The following is a 27,636-nucleotide window of genomic DNA, read 5'->3' on the forward strand; positions in this document are numbered from 1 at the left end:
TTCTCCCCACAAAATGCCTGCCTAGTGATATCCAGGATGGAAACCCAGGTCACTGATGCAAATAGCACTAACAGCAGAGATTTTTTACGAAGACCATTCATAATTCCGTCTAGCTCTGATTCATGATGTCTAGTCTCACAGTATGGGGAGCCTAGCACAGCATTATGGGAGACAATCTATCTGATTTCAGTGAAGATTCGTCAACATCCGTCCAATCTCTAAGCGAAAAGAAATACTCTTTTTCCCTGCGGGTGTTGGACTTGTCGAATTTTGATAGTATACAGCTTGCTTACAACTTTTTGAGGTTGTTCTCAAGCAACACGTCTTTTGATAGTCTTGTATTTCGTTAATGTTTATTTTTCACGCAGGTCAACACCCAGTGGAGTGGTTCGGTATATTCACTTCTTTATTTGGAGAGTTAGACTTATTTTCAGCGACTTAGCAAGAGTAGATTTTCCTCCATCTCCTGCCTTTGGTTCACGAGCTTTCCTTTCATACTTACAAATCAAGTACAGCCACTTACTTGCAATTATCAATCTAAACCCACATATTCCATACCTCCCACCCTCTCATACCATACTCATCTCATACCATACTCTCCTCTATCCAGCATGCCCCAACCTCCAAAATCCCACATCACAACAGACAGTCCCTCCATAGCCACCCTCTCAATCATGCACATAATCAGTACCCACGCCATGTACATCACCATCTACCAAAACAGCTATATATCCTCATTACTCCATCGCTACAACCGCGGACCCTATATCCTTCCCAGCTCCAGTAATTCCATCCTCACGCGCTTTTGCGGGATTGCTCCCATAGACATATTAATCACACTTTCCGACGTCATGTTTGTGAATATCAGAGATGGTTCTGCTCCTGAACTTTCTCTGTATGCGTTTCAGTTCGCCGGACCGCTTGTTCTGTGATCGCTATTATCGTGGTTGAAAGTTTGAGAGAGGGGAATCGAGGAACTACCTTTGCGTTGTACGTTTGTTTTCGTGTTTTGAACGATGATATCAGTATGATACGATTTGGTCTAACGAGTTATTAGTTTTCTTCCTTGGGGACTCGCGATGCAAATTTTGGGATATGGATTCATTATGCCAATTTATTGCTGCATTCATTTGGTCACTTCTCACACCACTGCTGCAGCTGGTAGGAATATGGCTAGAGAAACCAGTACTCGGAAAAATACTGCCCTGACAACATTACCAGTATCTATTTGTATCGGATATACTATCCCATCGATATTAACGTCTCTGCCCTTCCGCTGGACAGTTACCAAACAACGGTTTGGGGATCTTTAGCAAGGGTTTTCCTGCTAGAATTTGCGCATGTCAAGTTCTTTCGGGAACCGTACACCCCAAATTCCCTTTCCAACCCCAAGATTGTGTGCTTCATCCTCCAATATCTTCCACACCAAAAAAAATCAAAGTAAAAGTACTCAGCTCCGCTCACCAACCCGCATTCCACAAACCAATCTCCTCCTTCAAACCTACAAGTTCGCACTCATAGTATCTACACTTTGCCATCTTCTCTCTCTCACACTCATAGCCTGCAACTACCTCTTCCTCTTTTTCGTCTCTACCCACTATCAATCCCTCTTCACATTCACTCGAATCTTCATCCCTCCACCTTTTTGGTCACACAGACAAATAGAATATATGGTAATAGCAATCCATCATTTCTTGCAATATGATTGATACATTTGATCGAGCGCTACGTTTATATGGGCTATGACGTTGAATATCAATTCAAGAGACCAAGCTACATGGAAAGAGGTTGTCAAGCTAGAGATTTAGAGTTTGGGAATTAGTGTTTTTGCGGGACCGGGAGTAGCAGTGGTGTAGCTTTTGAGAGAGAGAGAGATCTGCGGATTGATCTGGGAGGAGGGAAGTAAGGTATGGGAATGGAAATGGAAATGGGAAGGGCAATTATCTAGAGTGAACTTTGAATGTGAAAAAAGATACCGAATGGAGTTCTTCTAGGATTTCACTCAGGCTTCTCTCCTCTTCACGACTGTTCTCGCTTGCCAAATCTATGTTTACAAGTACAACGAGTATAACCCTCTCCCAAACCTCAAATCACAATCCTTCTCCGCTCGAAAAACGTTGCACAAAGAAAACATTGAACTCCCACCCCCCGGGAATCCCTCCTCGTGGAGGAATCTCAGCAATTCCTTTCTTTACAATACAATACACACCTACATACACACAGCCCATTATTAAAAAAACACACCAACTCCCTCTATTCGCAAACATACACAGCACAAGCATCCCTCATTTTCCTCCATCCACATTCTCCTGCGTTTCCTGAGAAATCTTCCAATTCACCGTCCTCAGTATCGTCAGTGGGACAATCTCATTTTGCCATTCTTGTCCCGAGAGCACTTCTCTCGGCTTCCCGACATGGATGGATATCGCCTACTCATCTACTCAACATGTACAATATACACGACACAACACGAAAAACATACGACTTTTCTTGATTTCCTGAAGATACCTATTACTGAGTAATCGACAGTTACATATCATTGTCAAGGGTTCTATGAACAGAAGTATGTACTCACATAACAACCTCTTAGTATGTATAAGCAAACAAGCAAACAAGCAAGTACACAACCATGAAATCCAACTACAACCTGGAATGCTAAAATTTCATATTGGTATCAATAAAAAAGGTCATTAAATACACAGCTTGCTTTTCCACCTATAATCGCCTAGTAATGCCATCGTTCCACTCCCCGCTACCCATTTCTTACTACTATTTCTATTCATTACCGACAATGATCCGCCATCTCCCCATAAGCAATTTGCCATTCACAAACAACGATAACTATTCATATTCCTCTGCAGCCAATTATCCCTTTATACCACACTGTCTTTAATCAAAACCACTTTTTCTACTTCTCTTTTCCCTTCCCTTTATCACTTCCACCCTCCTTCTCTCCCACCAACTTTAGTAGCAACTCCTTGAGTTCTCCCACTTCCTTCCTCAACTCTCTTACTTCACAAGTTGCCTCATCACTCTCCACATTTGGTACAACGCCCTTGACCTTCTTTTCCCAACCCTCTCCTTCGAAATCCACTTCACCATTCAATTGTTCCCATTCTTCCACCGTATCATCATCATCATCCCCTCTTTGTCTATTTCCCTTGACTCTTACCGCGCTTCTCTGTTCAAACCAAGCTGCTATTAACAGCAATGGAGAATAGATGACTGCCATAACATAATCATTAAGTTTAGCGTATTGTTTTCTTGGCATCCACCATTCGCAAGGAAGGATGAGGAAGAAGATTTCGATAAGATTAGTTGGTGCGATAAAGACATTCTCATCTGGGGCTCTGACAAATTGCATGGTCTTCTGAGAGAAGAGTGCCATATACTCATCAATGGCATTATCCGTAATATCCTCATACGCAGAGTTGTAAAGTGCAATGAGGATATTGAGAAGAACTACCATGATAAGGAATGTGAAGATATAGTAAAGGATAATTCCGAAAGGTGGAGCGAAGTTGTCAAAACCGGAGAAATCTGGTGATTGCATGACAGCATTGGCCATTGCTTGAAGGATGAATGTAGCGGAGTCGACATTAGAATCGGCCATGTCCATACCGATGAATGCTTGTAAGAAGCCGATGATAATGACAAACAAAAGGGCGAAGAAAATGAGAGATTCTTTCATCATTACTTTGATAACGACAAGCATAGCTCCAAAGAAGCGAATGGAATCGAGGTAAAGTAATAATCTCATCCAGAACATTGGCGCAGAGAAAGCTATAAATGTTAACATTTTTCAACCATTGAACGATATTTGAACATACCTAAGAAGTTGTAACTAAGCTCATTGAACTTTCCTCTCTTCCCATCATCGTCTTGCAGTGGGTGACCGAGAGCGATAATTCTCGTAATCAAACTTGTCGTTAAAAGGGCATAAAGGATTACATTGAAGACATTCCAGAATCCAATATAATATCTCCCAACCTTCCAAAACTTGCTGGCTTCATCACATATGAAACCAGCTGTGAAGATGTAAAGGATAATTTCCACAACATCCAAATCTCCACTTGGATTGACTGTATTAATAGCACCCGTATACAAAGCCAAATAGATCAATGAAAAGATGATTTGAGTGGCATTTTGATAAACGGGTGCGCGCATGCGATCTGGATCAACATGAGTCCAGTAATATGTATTGTCCTTTTGCTTATAATCGACGAATTGAGAAGGGTCGTTCTCATCTTGTACAAGCCATCCTCTCCAGAGATAATTGACGCATTTCTGATATCCCGAGGAACCAGTGACACGTAAAGCATGAAGATCTACTGCTCTTTCGATAACATTTGCAGGTGCAGTTTGCTCTCCATCGACCAATACCGAATATCTTTTCAACAATACATTTTGTAAAAGATACTCTTGATCTTCTTCCGTTTCGATTCTACCCATATGTCAGTCTCTTACTTTCCCTCAATCACTTCCTATTCCGAATCCGAATCCGAATTCAAAACATGGAAGTAGAAAACTCACAATTGTTTGGCAATGACCTCACAGGCCACCGCTCTCACGTTATGTAAATCCGCATCCCAAAGCTCCAACATAGCCTGTTTCTTGAACCATCTCTTGCAGACCAATAACGCATATACTACACAAGCACCGTAATCTTTTCCTCCCGCCTCCTTTGCGGCTGCAATCACCTTCCTAGTTATGATTTTCGAATGTGCGCATACGATATTCGCTTCTTCGAGTTCGCATGGTACAGTTTCTTCAATGAGGTAACGAAGACGAAGCGCAGTCTTAGTTACCTCGACAGGAGGAATGGCGCTGGGTAGTTCATCTTCGCGGTAGGAAGGAAGAACTGAGAATTGTTAGTCGTTGGTTTTTGTAATTTGCGATTTGTGTAAATGCGCAATTCGTTATGCGCCTCTAGGGAATACAAGCAAAAGAGAAGGAACTTACGACGACGGGCTTCATCGCGCCAGAGATGTTGATCTGCACTATACATCAAAGTATCAGTATCAATTGCGTTATCAAGATAATTGATAGCTCGTTCCTCCCAAGCTATCATACACCGCGGGGTTCACAAACCTTCCATCCAACCCGAATAGCTTTCTCCATTGAACCATTTTGAATGCAATGAACTGCAATAGCTCCTGTTTCAATTGCTACTTTTTTTTTCCACGAACAACAATCGAATCGTCGTCAAAACAATTTGCTTCGAAAGGAAAAATGACTTATCGCATTGATGTGTTTACTCGGAAGTTGTTGGTTCTGCTAATTCGCGTTCTTTGCAAGGTGCATCCACTTCCAAGGTTTGCTTTCTATCAAGCCTATTTGGATTTCTTTACTTGGCACATAGGCGGTGGATAGCACCTGCTCAGTGAGCCGAGCCAGGTGAGCTTAGGTTTTATGACGTGGTGCCAGCAAAAGAGTGAGTGAAAAGCCATTTTATTGATTGGCAACAGACTGGTGAATACAGACTTTGAAGATATACTCTTGCTTATTATCTTGGACAGCGATAGATGTTGAATTGGTTGACTGACTGTGCTACTGAGTATGATATTGGGTCTAGCTCTCATGGGATGGATGTGAGATCATCTGTGGCGTACGCATGCAGTATGATGAACCTCACGAGCCACAGGAGCCACAGACGCCACAGGAGTTACAGTCAATCGGAAAGTTTCATAGCCACGAGTCAAACACGCGTTCCAAGTACCGGCAATGCTATCAAAGACATTGATTGATCAACTCCATCGTACAATTCACAAGAAGATTCGGTGTTTTAGATCAAACTTCATTACAATCATAATCTCAACGGCATCAGAACTTCAACCCTTTATATATACAATTTTGATCTATCAATGTTCGACTCTCTCAACCAAATCAATTGGCCAACCGAACGTGTTCCTGGTATCCGGCCTGTCTGTTCTGTGTAGATCCAATTCCTCAAGATGTTTCAACCCCCCAAGGTGTGACGCCGGCGGGGGTAATCCTTGATATGTGTCCATACTCAATATCGTAAGTGGAACAGCGATATCTCACCCTGGTATCATATCCATATATCGTACAAAATTTTCGTATACCTTTCTTTGTATATTATCCCCCTTTTGGAAGCCCCTTCATTGATTGACTTCGAGCCGAGAATTTACGTGATTCGAACACAACGGATCGGTATAGCGTAGTCCCCTACTGGATATTTCTCTGCGAATTCCTATTTCCTTTCCATCCCAAAATTTGACTCTGTTCCCACTCTCCCGGCGCAGAATTCCTATTAGCACTCGTCACAGTAACCTTCGTCTCTTTCAAAATATGTTTCTGACTTTCTCCATCATCTTTTTCAATATCCGAATCCCCTAGTTGAACGAAAGTATCCATGTTGATATCCGATCTCTTTCCTGTACCATGTTGAGTTCGCGGTATATTTCCATTCTTTCCTGATGTGGGATTATTGGAATTTCCGATAGTACTAAGATTGAGGAAGGGAAGGGATAAGAGAGGACGAAGGGCAGGGAGAGATCCGGCAAATATTCCCATGGCTTCTTCGATAATGGACCAGAGTCCTATGCGGCCGGTACCGAACATGAACTCGGTAGGATCGCTGTAGAGTGATAGGTAGCGGAGTCGAACGATTGTTGCACAGCTCGCACTGAAGATGAATAAGTCTCAAGCCATCTTCAAAATACTCAAGGAACCAAGAGAACTCACAAAGCAGCCAACCCCAAGATACAAGCCACCGAAACCTTAACTCTACTCTTCATCTGAATATTCCTCAACAATACTGCTGGCAAAATCGCTAAAGCCCAATCTGTTGCGATTTCCACGGCCGAAAAGAACAAACTAACATCACTGTTCAGTTGCGAATTACACACTCCATCCGATTCACCCCATAGTGTATTAATCGGATGACATATGTTCGCAATGCCTATCATGAAAATAAGGGCAGAGATAGCAGTCATGATCATGATACCCCAGACGGTATAAACATAGCGACGACGAGTATCAGCGATACGGAGAAGAGTTACTGCAATACTGCATTTGATAGCCACAGCACCAGTAGCGTAGAAAAATTCAGCAATGAAGAAGAGCTATGGAATTATCAGTATTGGAGAAACCTTGAAACTTAATCCTCAGGAAAAAAAAAAAGGTAGATACCTTAGTCCCCCTCGCAATATCATACGCACTCAAGTTCTTAGCCTTCTGACCACTCCCATAAAAACTGCATACAATACACAGACTACTCGTGACAGTATATAGCAACTATTCACCCATTACCACATTAGCATCAAATTCTCTCCCGTAAGCACACCTCTTGAAGAATTCAAAATAGGGATTCCAAGAAAAAACATACCAAACCAATCGCCATAACGATATCATCCAGTCCCCAAATTTTCCTCCACAACCTCACACCCGCACGCATCGAAAAAGTAATCCAACACAACACCAGCAACATAATCGAGGTCCAAAATAACGCCACTCCATCCCCTGCGATCTTTGACATATTTGCGGTTCTGCTTTCGCCACACTCCGTCGATTTTCTCCAACCAGCTGATCTCAAGATCAAGATCAATGATCACACCGGACACACCAGACACACAAAGCAGGTAGTAGGTATGTAAGAATCGTAAGATAAGATAAACAAAAACTTGAGGAAAAAAAAACACTGATACTGATACTGATACTAAGATTGGACAGTGTGCGCATGCATGTTAGGAATCCAACTGCACGAATGCGAAAATAAAGTACGGTGCAGTAGTTATCTACTTAGACTTACTTAGCACTTAGTTTCCTTCCCAGTCTTGATATATCATAATGATCAAAGATCTCATTCCAGATCCCTCCCTTTCGTGATACTTTAGGATATTCCCTGGGCATGAATTGAATGCTGATAGGGTGGAAAGTGTCCGAGAAGACATAATTGGAGACTTCCTGGCTCGAATCATATGGGTACCGTGTCCTTGTTATTCCTCTTTGGGAGCGTTCATATGAAAATTCCAAGTGCCCTCGCTCGGCTCGATTCATGGTGGGCCCGAGACCAAGTTCTGAGCTTCTTTAGTTCTTTAGTGTGTGGTAGCTTGGTAGGGATATGATTCCTACTTTTATGTACCGTGTGTACTTGGTATATCTGGATGTATAAAAGTCTAGAGTGGAAGGGAAAACTAGTGTTCGAGAGGTTCATTGTTATGCAGAGTTAATTAATTAGTCTTTTCTCGACGGCGTCCTTGCTGAGAACCGATATATCACTGATGAGTAGAACTACCGGCAATACATTTCTTACCCGCGCCCGATTCCTTGTTCGTTCCAGAGCTATTTCCATAATTCAAAGCTGTTCTTCGAGTCAATGCTAGGTGGTGTATAAATCGATAGTCATTATTGGATTAATTATGGAATCGTGAACAACAGGGTGTCCAGACTCAACCCATCAGCACCAGGTCATCGAAAGCTTATTCGAAGCAAGAACTTTCCAAATTACGCTGAATATCATTTCCATGTGTTCCTATTGGAAAATTGGCTCATGATCTTCATCGACACCAGGGAGTGTCTTCTCAGAGCTTCCCTCTCAAGATCGTTGACAAGAAGTCCTATCCAAGACAAATCTTAACAAAAGTGGAATACATGTCCACAGAGTCCCTCGCAGCGGCAGTTACAATTACAGTAAGATCGACAATTCCAAATAGCATATCCAACGGTTTCCCACACAAGTGATACAGAAAAAATAAACAGCATGGGGGGTATCCATGAAAACACGCACAACTTGCGTGGAGCCCTAGAAGTCCAATATGAAATGTATTATTACTCTGCGTAAGCGATTAAGATCCACATTGGTATGTGTGTCGGCGATATTTGTTTTGAAATTCATTGGGTACCTGGTTCAGGGTCGCTTAACACGAGCCTGAAGCTTCAGAATCCAACTTTTTTCTCCAAGTCGGAGATCTGGGTCACATGTTTTCAAATTCCCTCGCACGAAAGATTTGTGGCCCATGAATCTAATCTTAATTCGCTCCACCCTAAAAATCATTTTATTCGTAGTCTACGGCGCTATGTACTCTTCAGGGGGCCAGCCCAAGGTTCCGCATAAAGTGTCAAATGTACACGGAGTAGACCAACTATACTGGTAAGGGACCAGTGCCCCACTAACAGCTGTCATGTTGAGTTTTGAGGGGTTGTTTAAGCTTGCTATTGTCCTTGAGGGTTTCCTGTCATATCAATTGTAAACTTCCCATACATAGCTTTTCCTTTTGTATTAGAATCTATCACATTGTACTATTCACACGGAACAACACCAATCGCATACACATGCATACACACATCATGTCTGAAATCATTATCAAAAACGAGGACTTAGCCAGTCTCAAAGGCAAGGTTGTCATTGTGACAGGTACGTACACTCATCATACATAAAAATCACCTAAATGCACCTGCGTACCTTACATCTACTCCTCACAACCCCTCATACTCACGTAAAACCCCTCATTCTAGGTGGTTCCTCTGGAATTGGTCTCGCAACCATCGACCTCCTCTTATCCCTCGGAGCCTCCGTCGTCAGCGCAGACATCAACTCTCCCCCCACGCCAATTTCTTCCCCCTCTTTCCTCTTCGTCCAAACAAACGTAACTATCTGGTCTTCCCTCGCTGCTCTCTTCAAAGCCGCTGTCGAAAAATTCTCCCACATCGACTATGTATTCGCCAACGCTGGAATCGGTCCTCGAGGAAACTATATCACCCTTGACGCTGACGAGAATGGAGATCTCAAGGAACCAGTCCATGACGTCTTGGAAGTAAACTTCAAGAGCGTAGTCAACACCACTTGTTTAGCAATCCACTATTTGAAGCAAAATGCCCAGGGAGGAAACATCGTACTCATGGGATCGAGTACCGGATTACAACCTTTGAGAGCACCCGATTATTGTAAGATACCTCCCCCTTCTCCCCATTTCCCAAAATTGAAAAATAAACTAACAACCCCCAAGCCGCAGCCAAAGCAGGAGTCCTCGGTTTCGGCCGCTCCATCCAACGAACCATCAAAGCAGCAAAACTCCCCATTCGAGTCAACACCCTCGCACCATCCTGGACTTCCACCCAGGTTTTGCCTGATCTCGATGGTATCATGGCTGCCATTTCCCACAAGGCGCAATCTTGTGATGTTGTAGCTAGAAGCGCAGCATTCTTGATGACTACAACTGATAGAGAAGGAGATATCTTATACGTATCTGATGGACGTATCACAGAGATCGAACAGAGTATCTTGGCTCCAGCCTATGCAGCTATCAAGGGTGATGGACCAAGTGATGATGAGATTTTGGAGCGAATTTTTGGATTGGGTGCATAAGGGGTGACTCATGAAGTGCGATTGGCGTGAATGATTCGGATGTTTAGCATGTCAGTAATTGGCATGGATGATTTGGCATGTTTGGATGAAGAGATACCATATTTATGTACTCGATTATGTATGCATTAGTTATGAATGAAACTTGAGCTCTTCATAACTATTCTGATATTTCCATCTCTTTGAACGGCTATACAGTAATACTTCAACTCAAGCTTCTCTGTGAATGCACGGCATTGAAAATGAAATACATCAGCGATTATCATCTCTATACCTGACTACCGAAATTCAACAAGTACCGTTCGAGTTATTCACCGGCACCTGAGACGAACGTTAGGGATCTAGATCCTCCCATCCGCACCGCCTGTCGATTGATGATCATTTCCATTTTGCATTCGCACACTTCCTTCTCCATAAAAGCACGAAACGCAATTGCGAAAAATAGGGAAACTCTAACCTATCTTCCCAAACACCTGATTCCCAGTAGCAATCCGACAGAATTCCAACTTGCCAAGAGCGGACATACCCCTTACACAAACCCATCCATTCTCCGTCCATACAAGAAGATTTCACCATGTTTCACCTCCCCGGTGTTTGCAGTGATCACACAGCATACTTCCCAAACGGGTCGCGCGCATCCGCTTCTAAATGGAATTCGGAGATAATGCCGATATCCTTGATTCATCATTCTCTAGCGTTGTGAGCGGATAGACCAGCTTCCAGTTCCGGAAGATTAATTTTGTATTTTAGCGAGCTTAAGAACGAATGTACTGTACTGTATGTAATGTTTCTCCTTATGATTTTCCTTCCGCAAAATTCATCGTAGCAAGAATCGAGATCGAGTGTAAGAGCCGACTGGCTGGGGTTTCTAAAATTGAATGGATGGATGCTCAAGACTTTTCCCCATGCATGCATGCATGAGGGTAGAAAATCACAATAACGAAAAACCCGATCTATGCACACGAAGAACCCCAGAAGAAGCATGACACTTTGTCACAAATGATATGAAATATGATGAAGTAACCTTGACTTACTTACTACTCACTCATGCCGCGTGCAGCCAGCACCCAAGCAACCCCACTACCAACAGAACCCGAATTAGTCCTCTTATAGTCCACCATCTTGTGATATAGACTTCCAGCTTCAGGGTTACATACTCTGTATCACCTGATAGGACGAGTAAGTAAGTTAGGACAAGCTCCAGCCCCCTGCGAGGAAATATTGAACGTCCACTGCTAGCCGCTCTTCAGCCTCAAAACTCTAATTCTCAGCTTCTCTGGCGGCATATTTCTATCAAAACTACGAAAAAAAGAAAGTCCAAGAAAAAACACTCTAAATCTTCATTTCTAACCAATTTGAATATTCCCCAGAAAATCGAAATCCACTAGTATGTATCTTTCGTTCAGTGCATACAAGTTGTTCTCATCCGTTTCTACATCTCCTATGAATCACATAGGTCTCCGAGCACCTCTTTCATTTGTCAATTCCTCCTGTACTCCAAAGCGGCGAAGATCAGAGAATCTAACGACTAGGTGCATACAAGGATAGCAGAGATCTACTTCTTGCATGAGGAAAATACTACGTTAATTCGAGAGCTCTGATTGGACTCCAATGTCGATGGAAAAGGGGTGGTGTTTGATACTAGCTTACACAGAGATTGGACATACACATATCCAGACACATATCCATGGCCATCAACGATCTCTCATATCCGATACTTGGTATCTAAATTGTCCATGCGATGTTCAATTAGCTGGACTGACCGACCTTCATCTATCAACATTTAAACATCCCATGATGGAGACCATCAGATCTAATACCAGACTCTTTTATTCTTGGAAGGAAGCTCACTTCGGCAGCTTGGAGGTGATATACGAATCTATTCAAAGTTTAATGAAATTCGAGGTGCAGAAGATGCTACATAGCACGGGGAGAATCGATCCAAAAATGAATCCAAATGAACGAATACCCATCAAGTATACAGTTTTAAAACACAACGGACAGAATGATGAAAATCTCAATAGTAATCTATAATATACAATCTACCTGCGTATCGTATCTACTTTGCCATTGATGATATTCATGATCTACCCTTCGTGCTAATCTTTTTCTCCAACTCCTCAATCTCTCTTTGAGCCTTTTCCTCCTCTGCCTTCATCGCCTCCAACTTCAAATCTTCAATCCTCTTCTGTTCCCTTGCGAGTTGATCTGGCCGTCTAATCGCGATATCCTTTGGTTTGTAATCACTGAAAAGAGCTTTGAGCACCTTTTCAATAACAAAACAAGCAAGATAATCCACAATCATCGTAGTCGTCATAACTACTTTGAAATCATATGAGAATGGAACCAATTTCATTTTCTCATTAACCTCAGGGATGAATTCAGTCGAGCAAGAGAAAGCGATAGCGGATACACCAATGATACCGTAGTACATTCCTTTGTTTTCGGAAATGGCTTCACGGAATGGACGACCTTGATAATTGATTGCGAATGTGGAAATTTGTTGAATCAGTTGAAGAAGATAGACAGCGCTGTTTAAGAGGGATGGAGCGAATTCTCCTTCGAGATCAATGTCTGGGTCACGTCTGACAAAGCATTAGTACTTGTTGCACGGGTGGAAGCGAAAGAAAGGTTTAACTTACGGAGCAATCTTATCGCAGAAACGAGCGATGTAAATAAGTGTAACAATATGAACTGCGAATTGTCCAAGGATAGATCCAATGATATAGAAGTTGAAGATATTTGGCTGGGGTCTTTCTTTGGATAGACCTTCCACGGACTTTGCCCGGGAAATTGACAAAAAGCAAACACTCATGAGCATTCCACTAATTGTCACTTGACCATCACCAAATTTGATACCCTCGAGATACAACACACTCAAACTGTAGGCGCTAATGAGACAATTCAAAGCAAGAATTTTGTACATTTGAATGGTTGCAACAAGCGTACAACGACCTTGACGAATGATGTTGGGGATAGCAATGACGTTACTCAGCTTGCTGGTGAATGGGGCAGCGACGGATGCATCACCAAGCTTGATTGTAGGTGGCTCATCATCATCCATTTCTGCTTCCATCAGACTTTGAGTCATTTTATCAGCAAGACTAGCCGCTTTCTTCTGTGCATCATTCAAAGTCGGCTTGTTTTGCTGACCATTGATCAAAGCTTGAGCGCCAGGCGAAGTAATCGTTTCCACGTCATCAGTTTTGTTTTTGTTAGCAGCAGTTTCCATGAGAGCCACAGAAATACCCTTCTTATCGGCTTCTCGCTGGATAGCTTTATCGTAATGTGGATTTTTAGGTCCTTGTGGATACAAATGTGCAATCAATATGGGTACTGGAGGAGTTGGTTGGTTGAATCGTGTCATCATTTGACATTGCTTCTCGTAAAGTTCTTTCATTTTGTTGTTTCTGAAATGTTCGGCAATCTTGTTGAGATCCTCTTGCGAGCCATTGAGTAACGCAATACCAATATGAGCTTGCTTCAAGGCTCCAACGTCGTTTGTACCATCACCAGCCATGAGGGTATGGTAACCAAGATCTCTCAAGCCGGTAAGAATCTCTTCTTTTTGTTTTGGAGATACACGAGCATATACCCATGCATAACGGTAAATGGTAGAAAGTGCAGATTGATCCTTGAATTTAGACAGGGCGTAACCAGTGACACACAAGTCGTTATTCTCAATGATCTTTTTGTCAATAGGCTTGGAAGGATCAACAGGAATGCTGATACTGTCATCAACACTTCTCCATACCAGTTTCTCCCCTGAATCATCATGCTCTGGTGCATCAAGAATGAGGACATCTCTATCCACAATTTCAACTTCTCTGGCAACATGGATGGCGGTCAGAGGGTTATCACCAGTGATCATAACGACACGGTGACTACTTTCATTGAGCATTTGTACAGATTTCTTCGCGTCATCCTTGAGAGGGCAATGTAGGACTAAGAAACCAGCGAAATGTAATTCGCTCTCCACTTCTTCACGCTTTAGATCATTGATTTTGCCAGAGCCAAGTTCAGACTCGGTAGATAGATATTTGTAGGCCAAAGCGAGAACACGCGATCCTTTCCTGGTAAAGTATTTGTAGGTTTCTTCGTAATCCGCGGGAACCTTGACCAACATTCTCATGATGGTTTCTGGAGCTCCTTTGACACCAACGAAAGTAGAACGAATCTTCTTACCAGTTTGGGTATTGAGAGCGGTCAATGAGGCGACAGAGCTTTGACGTTTAAGAGCAGACGAGAATTGGAAACGGCGTTTGATTTGAACCGAAGATGAGGGTGCACCAGTTTGAATTTTGCTAGACAAAATATCATTTCGCCCAAGTGTCCAGCCCAACGAAGTCAATGTAGCTTTCTCCATAGGATCTCCGACAATATCACCCTCATCCAATTTGACTAGGGCATGAGCCGTAGCGAGCACATACGTGGTCTCCAATGAAGCTTGTAGAACGGGAGTGATATGGCTGTGGGCACCGTCGTTTTCACGAGGGGTATCGGTACCGGAATGACCTAGACCTAGACCAGCAATACCTTCAACGACCAAATCTTCTCCAGTCAATGTACCGGTCTTGTCGAAACATGCAACATCAACGCGCCCAGCAAATGGAATGCGGAACGGTTCGGTGCAATAAATAGCATAACGACTAAGAGCTGCCAAACTAGTGTTGACTGCAAGACTGAGCTCCATAGGCAATTCCGGAGGTACGACACTGGTAACAATCAAGACGCAATCAAGCAGAAGCTTGGATCGTTTTCTGTCCTTTCTCACACCTTCATCCCAAACGTACCAAGATGCAGCGATTGCGAAAATCAATAAGAAAAGAATGAAGAACAAAGCTTCAGCATTATTGGCGGATACCCGCTCGGTAGAATAAATCATAGTTCGAACCAAGCTGCCCTGCGATGTCTCGAATCCAGTTTTTACCACAATGGCCATAGCACCATTGTCTGGGGGAGATGGAACGCCCGAAGCGATCTTTGGTCTTTCCTCATCGGTATTTCCATGTGTAATTTGTAGAACTTTCGTTCCTCCATAAAGGAATGCATTCTTGTCAAGACCTTCTGGCTCTAGGACTGCATCACCGGGTCTGAGTTGCACTGAATCCTTCAATAGTGGGGTACTTTCTCCAGAAAGCATAGCTTCGTTCACAATGGCGCTTCCTTCAACCAAAATCATGTCGCAAGCTACACCACTATCTTCCTTGGTTCGGCCAACTGAAACAAGATCTCCTGGTAGAAGCTTATCGCTTTGAGTTTCCTCCCATTTGTTCAATCGGTAAACGAAAATATCGTATGGCTTGATACTCATTCCTCGAAATTCGGTCAAGGTCCTTTGGCGTTGCCAGACTACTGTACTCTCAAATCCTACCAACATGACCAGGGTAAACAAGGAATAGTACCAGTAGTCATCCAACATCCATAACCCAACACAAAAGATTTGGAAGACGAAGAATGGTGCGACTGCATGCTCTTTGAACAATTCTGAAAAAGTAGGGACCGGGATATCGAAAGTGTTATCGCCATAATGTTGATGAATTCTGGAAAGCTCAGATGCTGAATCGATACCTCTAGACTTTTGATATGTCTCTAAAAGTGGCTTTGGCTCTTGATCTATTGAGTATATCAAGGGGGCAAACGAGTTCTTCGATGGATCGTAAAGAAATCGACGTTTTTGAAATAGGAAAGAAACATTGCTTTTTCCACCAGCCTTAAGAGGAGTTAGTCAAGACGACTGTGGGAGAACAACAATCAACCTACATTATCTCTGTCTATTTTACAGAAATCCGCAGATCCAGCATTCGTGATAGGATGAACCTTAATGAGCTGGGCAGTTGAAACAGACTTTGCGGATGTCGAAGTGAACAGAGATCTCAAGTTAATATTCCAATGTGTGCTGAGCCATACTAAACTTTGCGCTGTGATAATTGTCCCACACCACACAAAAGTCCATTCTTGCCCGCCGATATGTTGATCGTATAAATCTTGCGAGAGATAGTATCGAAAGAAGACAGGCCATATAATCGCGAAGGGCCAGATGTAAGTATGCAACCAAAGCGGTACTAAGATCAGTTAGAATCGTGTACCATCTATTGAATGGTGGGGTTTTACTCACATGGATTATGCAATGTTGCGGATGCAATCATGGGATTATCCACTAGAGGCGCCATTGCGCAGGTTGGTAAGTGAAAGGGTTATGTTGAAACTATTCACAAAATTCTCCAAGGCATAGGTGGCACTGAGTTTATCATCATCAGCTAAACTGTAAGAAGTCGGAACATCGGAGCTTCATTGTTCGCTTAATCATCTTTCAACGTGAGTGCAGCATCACGTGCAATGGCCATTCTGATACATTCCTGCTTAATGTTTCTGTTTGGCCTTATTTCTCCGGGAAATAAGTGAAGTACAGCAATGTTTTGAATCATATATTTGTATTCATTCTTTGAGCAAGACTGATACCCAATGATCCATGACAGGAAGTATCACCTCCCAATCCAACCAGATGTTCCTATGGAAAACGAGGCACATTGACCTACATGGGGTGTGTGTAGCACTTTCGATTTCCAGAAATCTTAGCAGGTAATTTCAAAGATATCTATCTGCTATATGAACATTCAATGCAACTGCTTTCCTTATCACAATTAATATTAACATTCTTTACAGATTTCAGAAGATGGTAATATCATTTCCCTCAATTGATATGTCAATATGAACATTGAAGCCATATCCCTACGCACATTATACATATACATCGTCAAACAAAGTTCAATCACAATCATTCAGTCTGAACATACAGATTTGACATTTGTTTAGTAACAATGCACGGATACTTTGCCACTACACGCCGCAATCGGGTGTTCTGAGCTTCTGATGGATTCCCGCAAACCTGAGGCTATCTTTCCTTTGCTCATCGATAGATTTCCTACATGAGCCATGATTACTTTCCATACCCCCGGATAGGCCATCAAGTCTCTAAGGCTGAAAGTCCCCGCATCTCATGCTCCATTGCATATTCAGTCCTCGGAACTCCCCTTATGGATGTGCGGATGTAGGCGTGAAAGCTACAGACCGACTTAAATGTACTGAGTCCCAAACGATAGGTTATCTATTTAGCGCTCACCATATCTATCGAGTTACCAGAAGTGTATCAAGATGATAATGAAGGATGTAAGTTATCAAGCAACACGATATCAGCCCGGGGTAATTTACCACATTAGCATGATACTAGGCCCATCGAGAGGCTAGGTCCGGTGAGGATTGTCTTTTGGAACGTCTAACTGGTAAATCAGGGCCAATATCGGAGTTGCCAAGTGGCCAAGCCAAAAAGTTAGCAGCTTGGTTGCTTGGCGGTAATCAGCACTTCCACACGAACAAATAGAATCTTCAAATTTTTGATTATCAGAAAGATAAGACTTTTCAATGCGGGCGAATTTCAGAGGGGTATATAGTTATTGCTGTGGTACAGTGTCTTGTCTCCATTGAATTCTGTGTTTCGGAACGAACCGACCAAAGATTCAACTACACTCCATTTCATCATCTCGCCGAGAATTTCCTGGTTGATCATGGTTGGTTGGGATACCAAACTCAACGATGCTGTTGCTGGCAGCATCGTTGGAAGAAGATTTCGTCTTGAAGGTTCTGGTCATGTAAAGTCGAGAGAGGGGTCAAGATTTCTGACAGAAATTCGTGCTGGGTTGGCGACATTCTTCGCAATGGCATACATTATTTCTGTATGTTCTTGTCTCTTCATTTATATCACCTGATCCAATCATTCACGATCATAAGAAGGACAGCCTCTCCTTCGAAATTTTACTGCAGGTTGGGTTGGCTCAGTCGTCGACATCAGCTGACATTGAGAATTCAGGTTAATGCCACCATTCTCACCGATAGCGGTGGAACTTGTGTATGTACCGATACGACTGATCCTACTTGTACCACCGATGTTGACTACAATCTTTGTCTTGGAGTCATCCGTCGAGATTTCATCACTGGAACTGCTGCCATCTCTGCTCTAACGTCATTCTGTATGGGACTATTCGCAAACATGCCAATTGCATTGGCTCCAGGGATGGGTCTGAATGCTTACTTTACTTACACGGTTGTTGGATTTCACGGGCTTGGGCCTGTTTCATATAGACTTGCCCTCACTGCGGTCTTTGTTGAAGGTTTTGTGTTTGTGGCATTATCGTTACTTGGATTGAGACAATGGTTGGCGAGAATCATCCCCGCTTCCATCAAACTCGCTTCTGGAGTGGGAATCGGTCTATATTTGAGTAAGTATAATATTACCATGAAAAGATCCCGATACTAACTATCGGATAGCAATTATTGGTCTTGGATACAGTGCAGGTCTCGGAGTCATTACTGGGGCTCAATCTACCCCCCTTGAACTTGCAGGATGCGTAGCTAGTGCTTTCGACGATACTGGTGTTTGCCCTGGATCAACTAAGATGCGTTCGCCTACTATGTGGATTGGAATATTCTGCGGTGGTTTTGTGACTGCAATCCTCATGGCATATCGCGTGAAGGGTGCAATCATTGCTGGTATTTTGTTGGTAGCGATCACCTCCTGGCCAAGAAATAGTCCGGTCACCTACTTTCCACACAACGATCCTACCGGTGATGCCAATTTTGACTTCTTCAAGAAAGTTGTTACGTTCCATGGAATTCAGGAGACACTTGTGGCACAAGACTGGAACGTAGCTGGCGTTACAGGACAATTTGGCCTTGCATTCATCACTTTCCTCTATGTTGATATTTTGGATTGTACGGGAACACTATATTCTATGGCACGCTTTTCCGGAGCTATTGATGAAGAGACTCAAGATTTTGAAGGTTCCGCTGTCGCATATCTTGTCGATGGTGAGAGTTACTTACCTCCTTTCGTTTCAATCACACTAATTTTTGCATGCAGCTTTCGGCATTTCTATCGGCTCACTTTTCGGGCTATCACCGGTTACGGCATTCATTGAGTCCGGTGCTGGAATTTCTGAGGGTGGTAAAACTGGTATCACTGCTATGGTTACCGGCTTTTGCTTCTTTATTTCGATCTTCTTCGCGCCTATTTTCGCTTCCATTCCGCCATGGGCTACGGGGTCCACTCTGATTATCGTCGGTGCCATGATGTGCAAAGCTGCTAAGGACATTAACTGGAAATATTGGGGCGATGCACTACCAGCTTTTATTACATTGGCTGTGATGCCATTCACATATTCCATCGCATACGGTTTAATTGCCGGTATCATTTCATACATGATTATCAACACCACAACTTGGGCATTGGAGAAGATTTCCGGTGGTCGTATTGTCCCATACGATAAGGAGTTCAAGGAGCCATGGTCATACAAGATCAAGGGTGGTATTCTGCCAGCTTGGCTTGTAAGAGCTTCGAAGGGGTAAGTTCTTGAGCCATCCTTGAAGTTAAGAAATCAGATGCTAATATTTTCCAATAGAAAGAAAGACTTTTGGCACGATGACCCACCGATCAACACTTCGTCAACGGGTTCTTTCTCGGCTGGAGATTATGCGGATAAATCACATGCTGAACCTCAACTCGTAACTCGTGCCATCGATGAGTCGAAGGCTGGTGAGAAGTTGGCTTAATATGTACCTTTCGTTTAAATTCTGAAAATAATTTGTAGAGTGTGTAATAAGGAGCGGGAAATGATTATCGGTGTTGAATTAAGGGATTGGAGATACCTGGTGGGAAAAATATGGAAAGCGAGGGTTCCTTCCTAAATGATTATATTACTTTAAGCAACAACCCATCAGCACTGCATATTAAAATCAAAGTATTACATAGATTTTTATTAATTTGCGACCACAACTTCAATCTCATCGGCCTTTTAAACCACACAATTTGGAAGGTCTTCTCATACTATGGTCCTTTGTGATTTATGCGAAAGTCTTATTTGTCTACATGGACGGAGGGATCCGGAAAGGTTATTGTCAACTGACGGCTCCGTTACCAAACAAACACGTTATAGTTCTGTACTAGGCTCGTATCTCGTCTTGAAGGGTAGGGAGAAATGCAGTCTTTGCATTCAAGCGTGCCACGATCAAACAGGACAGAACAAAAACTGGCTTCCTACAAGACTGGTAGACGTGGGGGCAGCAGAGAGCTCTTCATCTTTAAAGCTGATTTTGACCAAGGATCTTGATCCAACAAGAACTTTCTACGTAGCACTTAGTCACTGCTGAGGTTTCAGTGATCTTTTAACACTTTCGACAAGCAACATTCTACATCTTCAAAAGAATATTGCTTTAACATCAGTTCCTCGACCATTTAGGGATGCTGTTACAGTGACGCGTGCTCTTAAGTCTCGCTACATATGGATAGACCCGCTCTGCATTGTCCACAATTCGATGGAAGACTGGCAATTTGAAGCCTCTCTTATGAGCGATGTATACGGACAGGCTATACTATCAGCCTCGGACTCTACCGATAGTAATGGCGGACTCCTCCGAGAGCGGGATACCGCTTCCATGGAACTGATCGAACTCGAATGCAACTGGCCTTCTAAATCAAGATATACCTCTTCCTGAAGCGATATTTGGCGGCGCGGTGTCGTTAAAACTCAATTGAATAGAGGTAAATGGGTAGTCCACGAGCGAGCGTCTTCTCCCACCTGCTACAATTTATTTTAGTGCCTCGCAAATCTTTTGAGAATGCCGCGAATTAAACGCTTGTGAAACTTTACCTTTAAGAATTCCCCGCGACTTTGCTATAAAGAGCTTCGCAAGAAACTTTGTGATTGAAGAAGTACATGAATCCAGTCATTTACATTATTACATGTCGTCCTGGTCTTCTATCGTGAAAGCTGCTTCTCGCAAAAGACTCGCCAAGTCAAGTGACAAGCTGGTCGCCTTGTCTGACATAGCGAGAAATTCTCGATGGCAATAGGTGATTGATATATTGCAGATTTATGGGAATGAAACATTATAATCAGAACGCAATGGCGTGTAAGAGATGGAGAACGATATGTTGACCAACCATCACGCAGAGCTGTTTCCCATCGAGCACCTTCTTGGTCATGGGCTGCAATTGACGGCGCAGTATTTTGTTCTGGTCGGAGTTCTGCTGATGGTGATTGTGTTGAATCACGGATGTTACCATTGAGCCACTATATGCTAATAATCCTTGCGGTGAAATTAAGTAGGCATACATCACACTGGAAAGAATCTTAAAGCCAATGGGAGAGCCAATGGAGTTTCACAGATCGAAAGAGCTGTCTTTGTATGGCATGGGTTATCCCGATGACATCAAGTACTCTGAGACTTTGTACTACATTTTATGCCTTGCCGTTGCGAAAAGTGTATCAACCGTTAGTTCTGAATACGGTACCAAAAGGTTATGAACATTACGCTAAAGGATGAGTGTCAGATCTTGCTTTGGGCTCTCATAGTGATGCACGTACATGGGAGTTTGGATACTTTCGACAGGATGGGCATTTAACTCTTCGAAGAGAGCGACGATATATGTTTACTTGGTAAAGAAAAGATCCCTTTTCGTCACGTGCACCATTGTGGGCTTGCAAAGGACGAGGAGAGAAGAGTTGTTGAGTTGTTGAGTTGTTGAGTTATTGAGTTATTGAGTTGGTCTGATATTGTAGATATCCTGAACAGTAAGTACTCTGACATTGCGGTATCGTGATTGTTCTTCTCATTCAACCATAATCTTTGCCGAACAGGATAGCTACAGTACTATTTCAAAGGTATATGAAGTATCTACCTGCATAGGTACCTATCTATCAAAGACACATTGCTCAAATCCGCACTCGCAAGATATGGATGAATCATGAATAGCAATTTACTTGTATCTAACAAGTTGTACCGCGCCTTTGACTGTTACATGTTACCTCAACCTCAACCACGAGAAAGACATCTTGTTTCCTGGATGGTGATAATACACTCGTACAGGATACTTGAATCGTCATGTAACTAACCAACAGCAAAACCACCCATCCCATACATCATCCCATTCTTGTTAGAATATAACCATCAATATTAAACCAGTGGGCTTAAGAGTCTCGGGTCTCGCGGGAATGTCCTTCTTGGCAGACTGCTTTCACGCCATTGTTTGGCGGTACACCCCGTTTTCAGCTGTTATGGTTAAGGTTTGATTGCGTTTGAGTGAACACAGTGGAAGATGGTTGGTACTTGAAAGAAACTTACATTCTTACACTCGTAGGACAGTGATATTGGGAATAATTGTTAATTGAGAGGGTAAAATGAAATCAATCAGACACCACATAAAAAAATACAATAAAATCAAATATAGTGAATCGTATATAATGAATTTTTCACACATGATACCCTTACACAGTAACCCAAAAAATTAAGCTTAAAATCCAGGGTTTGGTGGTATCACTAGGCACACAGTGACGTATTTCCAAGACTGAAGCAAGGCAAAGCTTGACAAGGCTACTCCGGGAAAATAGTGGGAAAATCGGTAGCTAGCTTTGGTTCATCTTTCTGGTGCCCCGCCATTCCCATCCAACCCCTCGTTCGTTCGTTCATTCGATTGTCAAGAAAAAAAAGAAAGAAATTGACATCGTTTACTCGAAACCCGAGGAGAGTTGTTTTCTGCTGGTCGAGAATATCAAGGGTTCTGTTCTTTCTGTCCTTGACATTCGCAGACTTGGTGTTCATAAGTATACTCAAGTACCCAAGTATTCAGCTTTACGTGCGGGCTCACGACCTCGATTCAAGCGGCACAGTCATATCTATCTATTCTGCGAGTATTCAGAGACTAGGTAGATATATCACCCAGCAACCCTCACTATGTCAACTGCTTCTCCTGCAGATGGCGGATCGAATCCTTCGAAATTGAAAGAGAAGATGAAGAATCCGTTTGCGAGCTTGAGAGAGAAGTTGCATGATACGAAACTGCATGATGTGAAGGTTGGGTTGATTCAGAAGAAGTAAGTTGAAGAATGGGGGAGGGGAAATGTTGGATGTTTGTTGTTTGATGTTGTTGCTGTTTATTGACTATCCCATATAGACATCAGATTGGCAAATTGGGAAATTTGGTAGGTTTCGGTCTATTTTTGTGTTTCTTCTACTGCTTCCTCTTCCTCTTCTCCCCTTCTTCTCCCATTGATCTAAGAACAAATCCTAATTCTCACATAGTTTAATCCAAATCATCGTCATGACGAAGAACACGAAAAGATCACAGATGAAAAGAGATCCAGGATCGCAGAATCCCATCGTTTCGAATCATTTGCGCCAGAAAGACCAGGAAATAACATAAAGTGGTATGTGGATGGACGCGATTACTTCTGGGCTGTATCAGTTGCGCTCGAAGCTGCAAAGGAAACCATATATATTGCGGATTGGTGGTTATCTCCCGAGTTATTCTTGCGCCGACCTCCATATTACAATCAACAATGGCGTTTGGATCAAATTCTTAAACGGAGAGCGGAAGCTGGAGTCAAGATTTTCGTTATTGTTTATCGAGAAGTCGAGGTATGTTTTGCGATTGCAATGCGAGAGATTTGGTTGATTGACTTCCTTTGGTAGGCTGCTCTGACTTGTAATTCTGAACATACGAAACATGCTCTTCAAGCTTTATGTCCCGAAGGAACTCCAGGTTATGGAAATATTCAGATTATGCGACATCCTGATCATAACGTTCTCGAAAATGCGGCTGATATGACATTTTACTGGGCTCATCACGAAAAGTTCATTGTAATTGATTACAATTTAGCATTTATTGGTGGTTTGGATTTATGTTTTGGAAGATGGGATAACCATCAACATCCTCTTGCCGATGTACATCCAGAAGGAATTGCAACTGAAGTTTGGCCAGGACAAGATTTCAATAACAACCGTGTTATGGATTTCCAAGATGTCAAAGACTGGAAAGCCAACGAATTATCAAAAGCTGAATATGGGCGCATGCCTTGGCATGATGTTGCTATGGGTGTTGTCGGAGATTGCGTTTATGATATCGCGGAACATTTCGTTTTGAGATGGAATTTTGTCAAACGAGACAAATATAAGCGTGACGAGCGATTCAATTGGTTAATTCTTGAAGGTAGAGATGGTGAGAATGAAGATTTGGTTGGAGTACAGAGACCAAAACATCCCGTTGGAGATTATGTCAATCATCCACTTACACCATTGAGTACGAAATCATTAGGACAGCAAGGAACGGTTCACGCTCAAGTCGTTCGAAGTAGCGCCGATTGGTCCAGTGGTATTTTGGTGGAACATAGCATTCAAAATGCTTATAGTGAACTGATTCGAAACGCTCAACATTATGTTTATATCGAAAACCAATTCTTCATCACTGCCACGGGTGATCAACAAGCTCCAATTAGGAATACTATTGGAAGGGCGATTGTTGATGCTGTTGTCAGAGCTGGAAAAGAAGGGAGAAAATTCCGAGTCATCATTTTGATTCCTTCTATTCCCGGCTTTGCTGGTGATCTCAGAGATGATGCAGCGACAGGTACGCGAGCTATTATGGATTACCAGTACAAATCTATTTGTCGAGGTGAACATTCGATATTCGAACAAATTAGAAAGGAAGGTGTTGAGCCAGAACAACATATCTTTTTCTTTAATTTACGGTCTTATGATCGTTTGAATGTTACTCCAGCCGTCAAAAAGCAAGAGGAAGAATCTGGTGTCAAGTACCAAGATGTACAAAGAGCAGAGGCAGAGGAAATTATGGACTCGGGTATTCACGGGGAAGGAGTTCAAGAAGTTGAAAAGCATGATGAGTTGAAAGATAAGTTTGACCATGCTATACATCATGATGATTCTGGAGATGAAGCTCAAGAAAGGAGAACTGATGCCAAGAGAAAATTTGAAGCAAAGGCAGAAGCAGCGGGCACGGATCATAAACCAAATAGTACTGATAGTGTGGCGAAGAATGCTATGCATATGCAACCAAACTTGGTTGATGAGCCATGGGAAGGTGATCTTGCGGGAGAAGCTGATAACTGGATTCAGGAAGAACTTTACATCCATGGCAAAGTTCTAATTGTTGATGATAGAACAGTTATTTGTGGAAGTTCGAATCTCAACGATCGTTCACAGTTAGGTATTCATGACAGTGAACTTTCAATCGTCATGACGGATACAAGAACTGTCCAAAGTACAATGGATGGACAACCATACGAAGCAGGTTACCATGCATCTACGCTGAGAAAATATCTTTGGCGTGAACATTTGGGTCTACTTCTACCACAAGACTTGGATGCAGATGATGATCCAAATGCTCAACCACCGAATATTCCAAATGATATTCATGATGAGGGGGAGACATTTGGATTTGTTGAGGACCCATTAAGTGATGAGCTTTGGGATATGTGGATTGGTAGAGCGACGAAGAATACTCAGATGTTCAGACAATTGTTTCATGCTGATCCAGATAATTTTGGTATGTTTTTTTCTTCCTATCTCTGTTCCTGTTAAAACTTGCCCATTCCTACTTCACTTCCTCCGCTGCCTCGTATCTCCTGCCTTTTCTTCTGATTTCACTCTCACTAACAAACCACAGTCAAAACCTTTGATGATTATGATAAATTCCTTCCACCAAAGGGTATTCGTTCAGGTCATATCTATGATCGTATGATTCCACCACAGGAAATCAGACAGAAGTTAGATCAGATCAAGGGACATTTAGTTTGGATGCCATTGGAATTCTTGAAGGATGCACCGATGGCGGAAACGGGATTGCAGGTCAATAGTTGGACGGAGAGTATTTATACTTAATGAAAAAGAGACAGGGCATGAGAAGGGTGGGAAAGAGAAAGAAAGTGGAAAAGGGAATGGGGAGGAGGAGGATATTTGATGGTCTTTGACTTTTGATTTTTGATTCTTATTTCTTGCATGAAGTGATGATGGATGAATGATGGATGGCGTTAAAGGGTGAACGACGATGGTGGTAATAGGTGATGGAATGGACGATGAAAGGAAGTTCTTCGGTGGTTTGTTGCGATTGTTATTTTGTCTTGTCATTGTCATCAATGAAGATAAGTTTATAGGGAATCACATTACGATATGATTCATATGCGAATTTGATTTATTTATTTATTGATCTACGATCTTTGACTTTGGATCTGGGAGAGAAAATTGAGGTGTTGATGCTTGGTATTGGTGATTCGAAGTACTACTTTTATTGTTGTTATTGTTGTAAGTGATCTTGAGCTGGTGAGGTGGAGGAGTTGATAGGAGTGCGTGTGTGTTGAGGTTATGGGATGGGATGGAATGGGATGAGATGAGATGGAAAGGGTTTGTTGCATATCTACAGATCTCGGTATCCTCGTGAGGGTTTGGGATAGTTGGGATTGAGATTATTTGGTGTAAGATTGAGAGACTAAAGAGATGGAGAAAGGTTGAGAGGAGAGATTTGAGAAGAGGGTTTGAGGAGAGGGTTTGAGGAGAGGGTTTGAGGAGAGAGGGTCTATTGCATATCTACACATCTCGTATTTCCATAAGGGGCTTGAATATTTCGGATTAGATCTACGCCAGAACCAAGACGCGGCGGCCAGGAGAGATCTGGAAACTTAGCGCTTAGAAAATGGAGAATTGGACAGTGGGGAGAACGCATGAGAGATTTGGTGCGTCTCTACCGATCTCGCATCTTTGTTCATGTGTAGGAATGTTTGGAGCTGGCTCGGTGCGGCATCGAATGACGAGGTGGCTGGGAGAGGTTTGGAGATCTCCTCGTGTGACACTGAGCATTTTGTATTTGGCTCTTTGGTGGGATGTGTCTGTCTGTCTGTCTGTTACATACCCTGTGGGTGGAAAACTCGCATGTTCGAATTAGAAATATACTATAACTAACTCTCTTTAAGACTGTGTATCAAATGAGAAGATTACGATTATTGGTTTCAGAAATATAGAGATGTTAGGAGATTGGAAAGTGTGATGTGTTTCTGAGTGATCTGATTATTGATGTATCATTTCTGATTTCTGATTCAATTTTGACATCCGAAGATTTGTGTAAGATTTGCGATTTGCGATTTTCGACTTTGTCGAGAGTTTGTCGCACTCGTTTTGCTCTTCTGCTCACGGTGTGTCTGTGAGTGGAGTGGAGTGGAGTGTGGTGTGGTGTGGTGGTGTACTTTTTGGTCGTACAAGTCGTGCGGGGAACAGGGAGAGCGAATGAGAGGATTTGTTGCGTCTACAGATCTCGCATTTCTCTTTGTGGGCAGAGGGGTGGGGACGACATCGCAGCTGATTGATAGGCTAGAGTGGTTGCGCGGAGAGGTTTCAGAGAGAGGACTTGTTGCATATCTATAGATCTCGTATCTCTGTTTGTGTGTCGCATGTTGGGGGTGAGATTTAAC

The 27,636-nt window shown here is 42.7% G+C and overlaps 7 protein-coding genes across 7 annotated transcripts; 4 read left to right on the forward strand and 3 right to left on the reverse strand.

Moving 5' to 3' along the window:
• Nucleotides 1–2,908: 2,908 nt before the first annotated feature.
• Nucleotides 2,909–5,129, reverse strand: Bfra_005575 (putative potassium ion channel yvc1 protein; the record flags this gene model as incomplete). The annotated part of the gene is made up of 5 exons (XM_037335957.1): nucleotides 2,909–3,783; nucleotides 3,831–4,444; nucleotides 4,534–4,861; nucleotides 4,963–5,000; nucleotides 5,092–5,129. 5 exons carry the CDS (start codon nucleotides 5,127–5,129, stop codon nucleotides 2,909–2,911), a joined length of 1,893 nt encoding a protein of 630 aa, XP_037191167.1.
• A 1,060-nt stretch (nucleotides 5,130–6,189) lies between these two features.
• On the reverse strand, nucleotides 6,190–7,501 carry Bfra_005576 (putative cation-transporting atpase 4 protein; the record flags this gene model as incomplete). Its single annotated transcript, XM_037335958.1, has 4 exons — nucleotides 6,190–6,649; nucleotides 6,709–7,088; nucleotides 7,156–7,260; nucleotides 7,352–7,501. 4 exons carry the CDS (start codon nucleotides 7,499–7,501, stop codon nucleotides 6,190–6,192), a joined length of 1,095 nt encoding a protein of 364 aa, XP_037191168.1.
• Nucleotides 7,502–9,312: 1,811 nt separating this feature from the next.
• Bfra_005577 (putative short chain dehydrogenase protein) lies at nucleotides 9,313–10,330 on the forward strand (the record flags this gene model as incomplete). Its single annotated transcript, XM_037335959.1, has 3 exons — nucleotides 9,313–9,379; nucleotides 9,481–9,909; nucleotides 9,972–10,330. The coding sequence occupies 3 exons, from the start codon at nucleotides 9,313–9,315 to the stop codon at nucleotides 10,328–10,330; spliced, it is 855 nt and encodes a 284-aa protein (XP_037191169.1).
• Nucleotides 10,331–12,407: 2,077 nt separating this feature from the next.
• Bfra_005578 (putative cation-transporting atpase 4 protein) lies at nucleotides 12,408–16,500 on the reverse strand (the record flags this gene model as incomplete). Its single annotated transcript, XM_037335960.1, has 4 exons — nucleotides 12,408–12,912; nucleotides 12,970–16,040; nucleotides 16,091–16,392; nucleotides 16,446–16,500. The coding sequence occupies 4 exons, from the start codon at nucleotides 16,498–16,500 to the stop codon at nucleotides 12,408–12,410; spliced, it is 3,933 nt and encodes a 1,310-aa protein (XP_037191170.1).
• Nucleotides 16,501–17,892: 1,392 nt separating this feature from the next.
• On the forward strand, nucleotides 17,893–19,933 carry Bfra_005579 (putative purine transporter protein; the record flags this gene model as incomplete). The annotated part of the gene is made up of 5 exons (XM_037335961.1): nucleotides 17,893–18,060; nucleotides 18,195–18,603; nucleotides 18,653–19,192; nucleotides 19,245–19,725; nucleotides 19,783–19,933. 5 exons carry the CDS (start codon nucleotides 17,893–17,895, stop codon nucleotides 19,931–19,933), a joined length of 1,749 nt encoding a protein of 582 aa, XP_037191171.1.
• Nucleotides 19,934–21,122: 1,189 nt separating this feature from the next.
• On the forward strand, nucleotides 21,123–21,517 carry Bfra_005580 (putative heterokaryon incompatibility protein; the record flags this gene model as incomplete). Its single annotated transcript, XM_037335962.1, has 2 exons — nucleotides 21,123–21,199; nucleotides 21,280–21,517. 2 exons carry the CDS (start codon nucleotides 21,123–21,125, stop codon nucleotides 21,515–21,517), a joined length of 315 nt encoding a protein of 104 aa, XP_037191172.1.
• Nucleotides 21,518–23,113: 1,596 nt separating this feature from the next.
• Nucleotides 23,114–26,073, forward strand: Bfra_005581 (putative phospholipase d p1 protein; the record flags this gene model as incomplete). Its single annotated transcript, XM_037335963.1, has 5 exons — nucleotides 23,114–23,253; nucleotides 23,334–23,361; nucleotides 23,462–23,797; nucleotides 23,852–25,721; nucleotides 25,842–26,073. 5 exons carry the CDS (start codon nucleotides 23,114–23,116, stop codon nucleotides 26,054–26,056), a joined length of 2,589 nt encoding a protein of 862 aa, XP_037191173.1. The 3' UTR covers nucleotides 26,057–26,073.
• Nucleotides 26,074–27,636: the final 1,563 nt, after the last annotated feature.

The sequence above is a fragment of the Botrytis fragariae genome, assembly GCF_013461495.1.
Source record: "Botrytis fragariae strain BVB16 chromosome Unknown tig00000075, whole genome shotgun sequence".
In the NCBI taxonomy this organism is placed as follows: Eukaryota; Fungi; Ascomycota; class Leotiomycetes; order Helotiales; family Sclerotiniaceae; genus Botrytis; species Botrytis fragariae.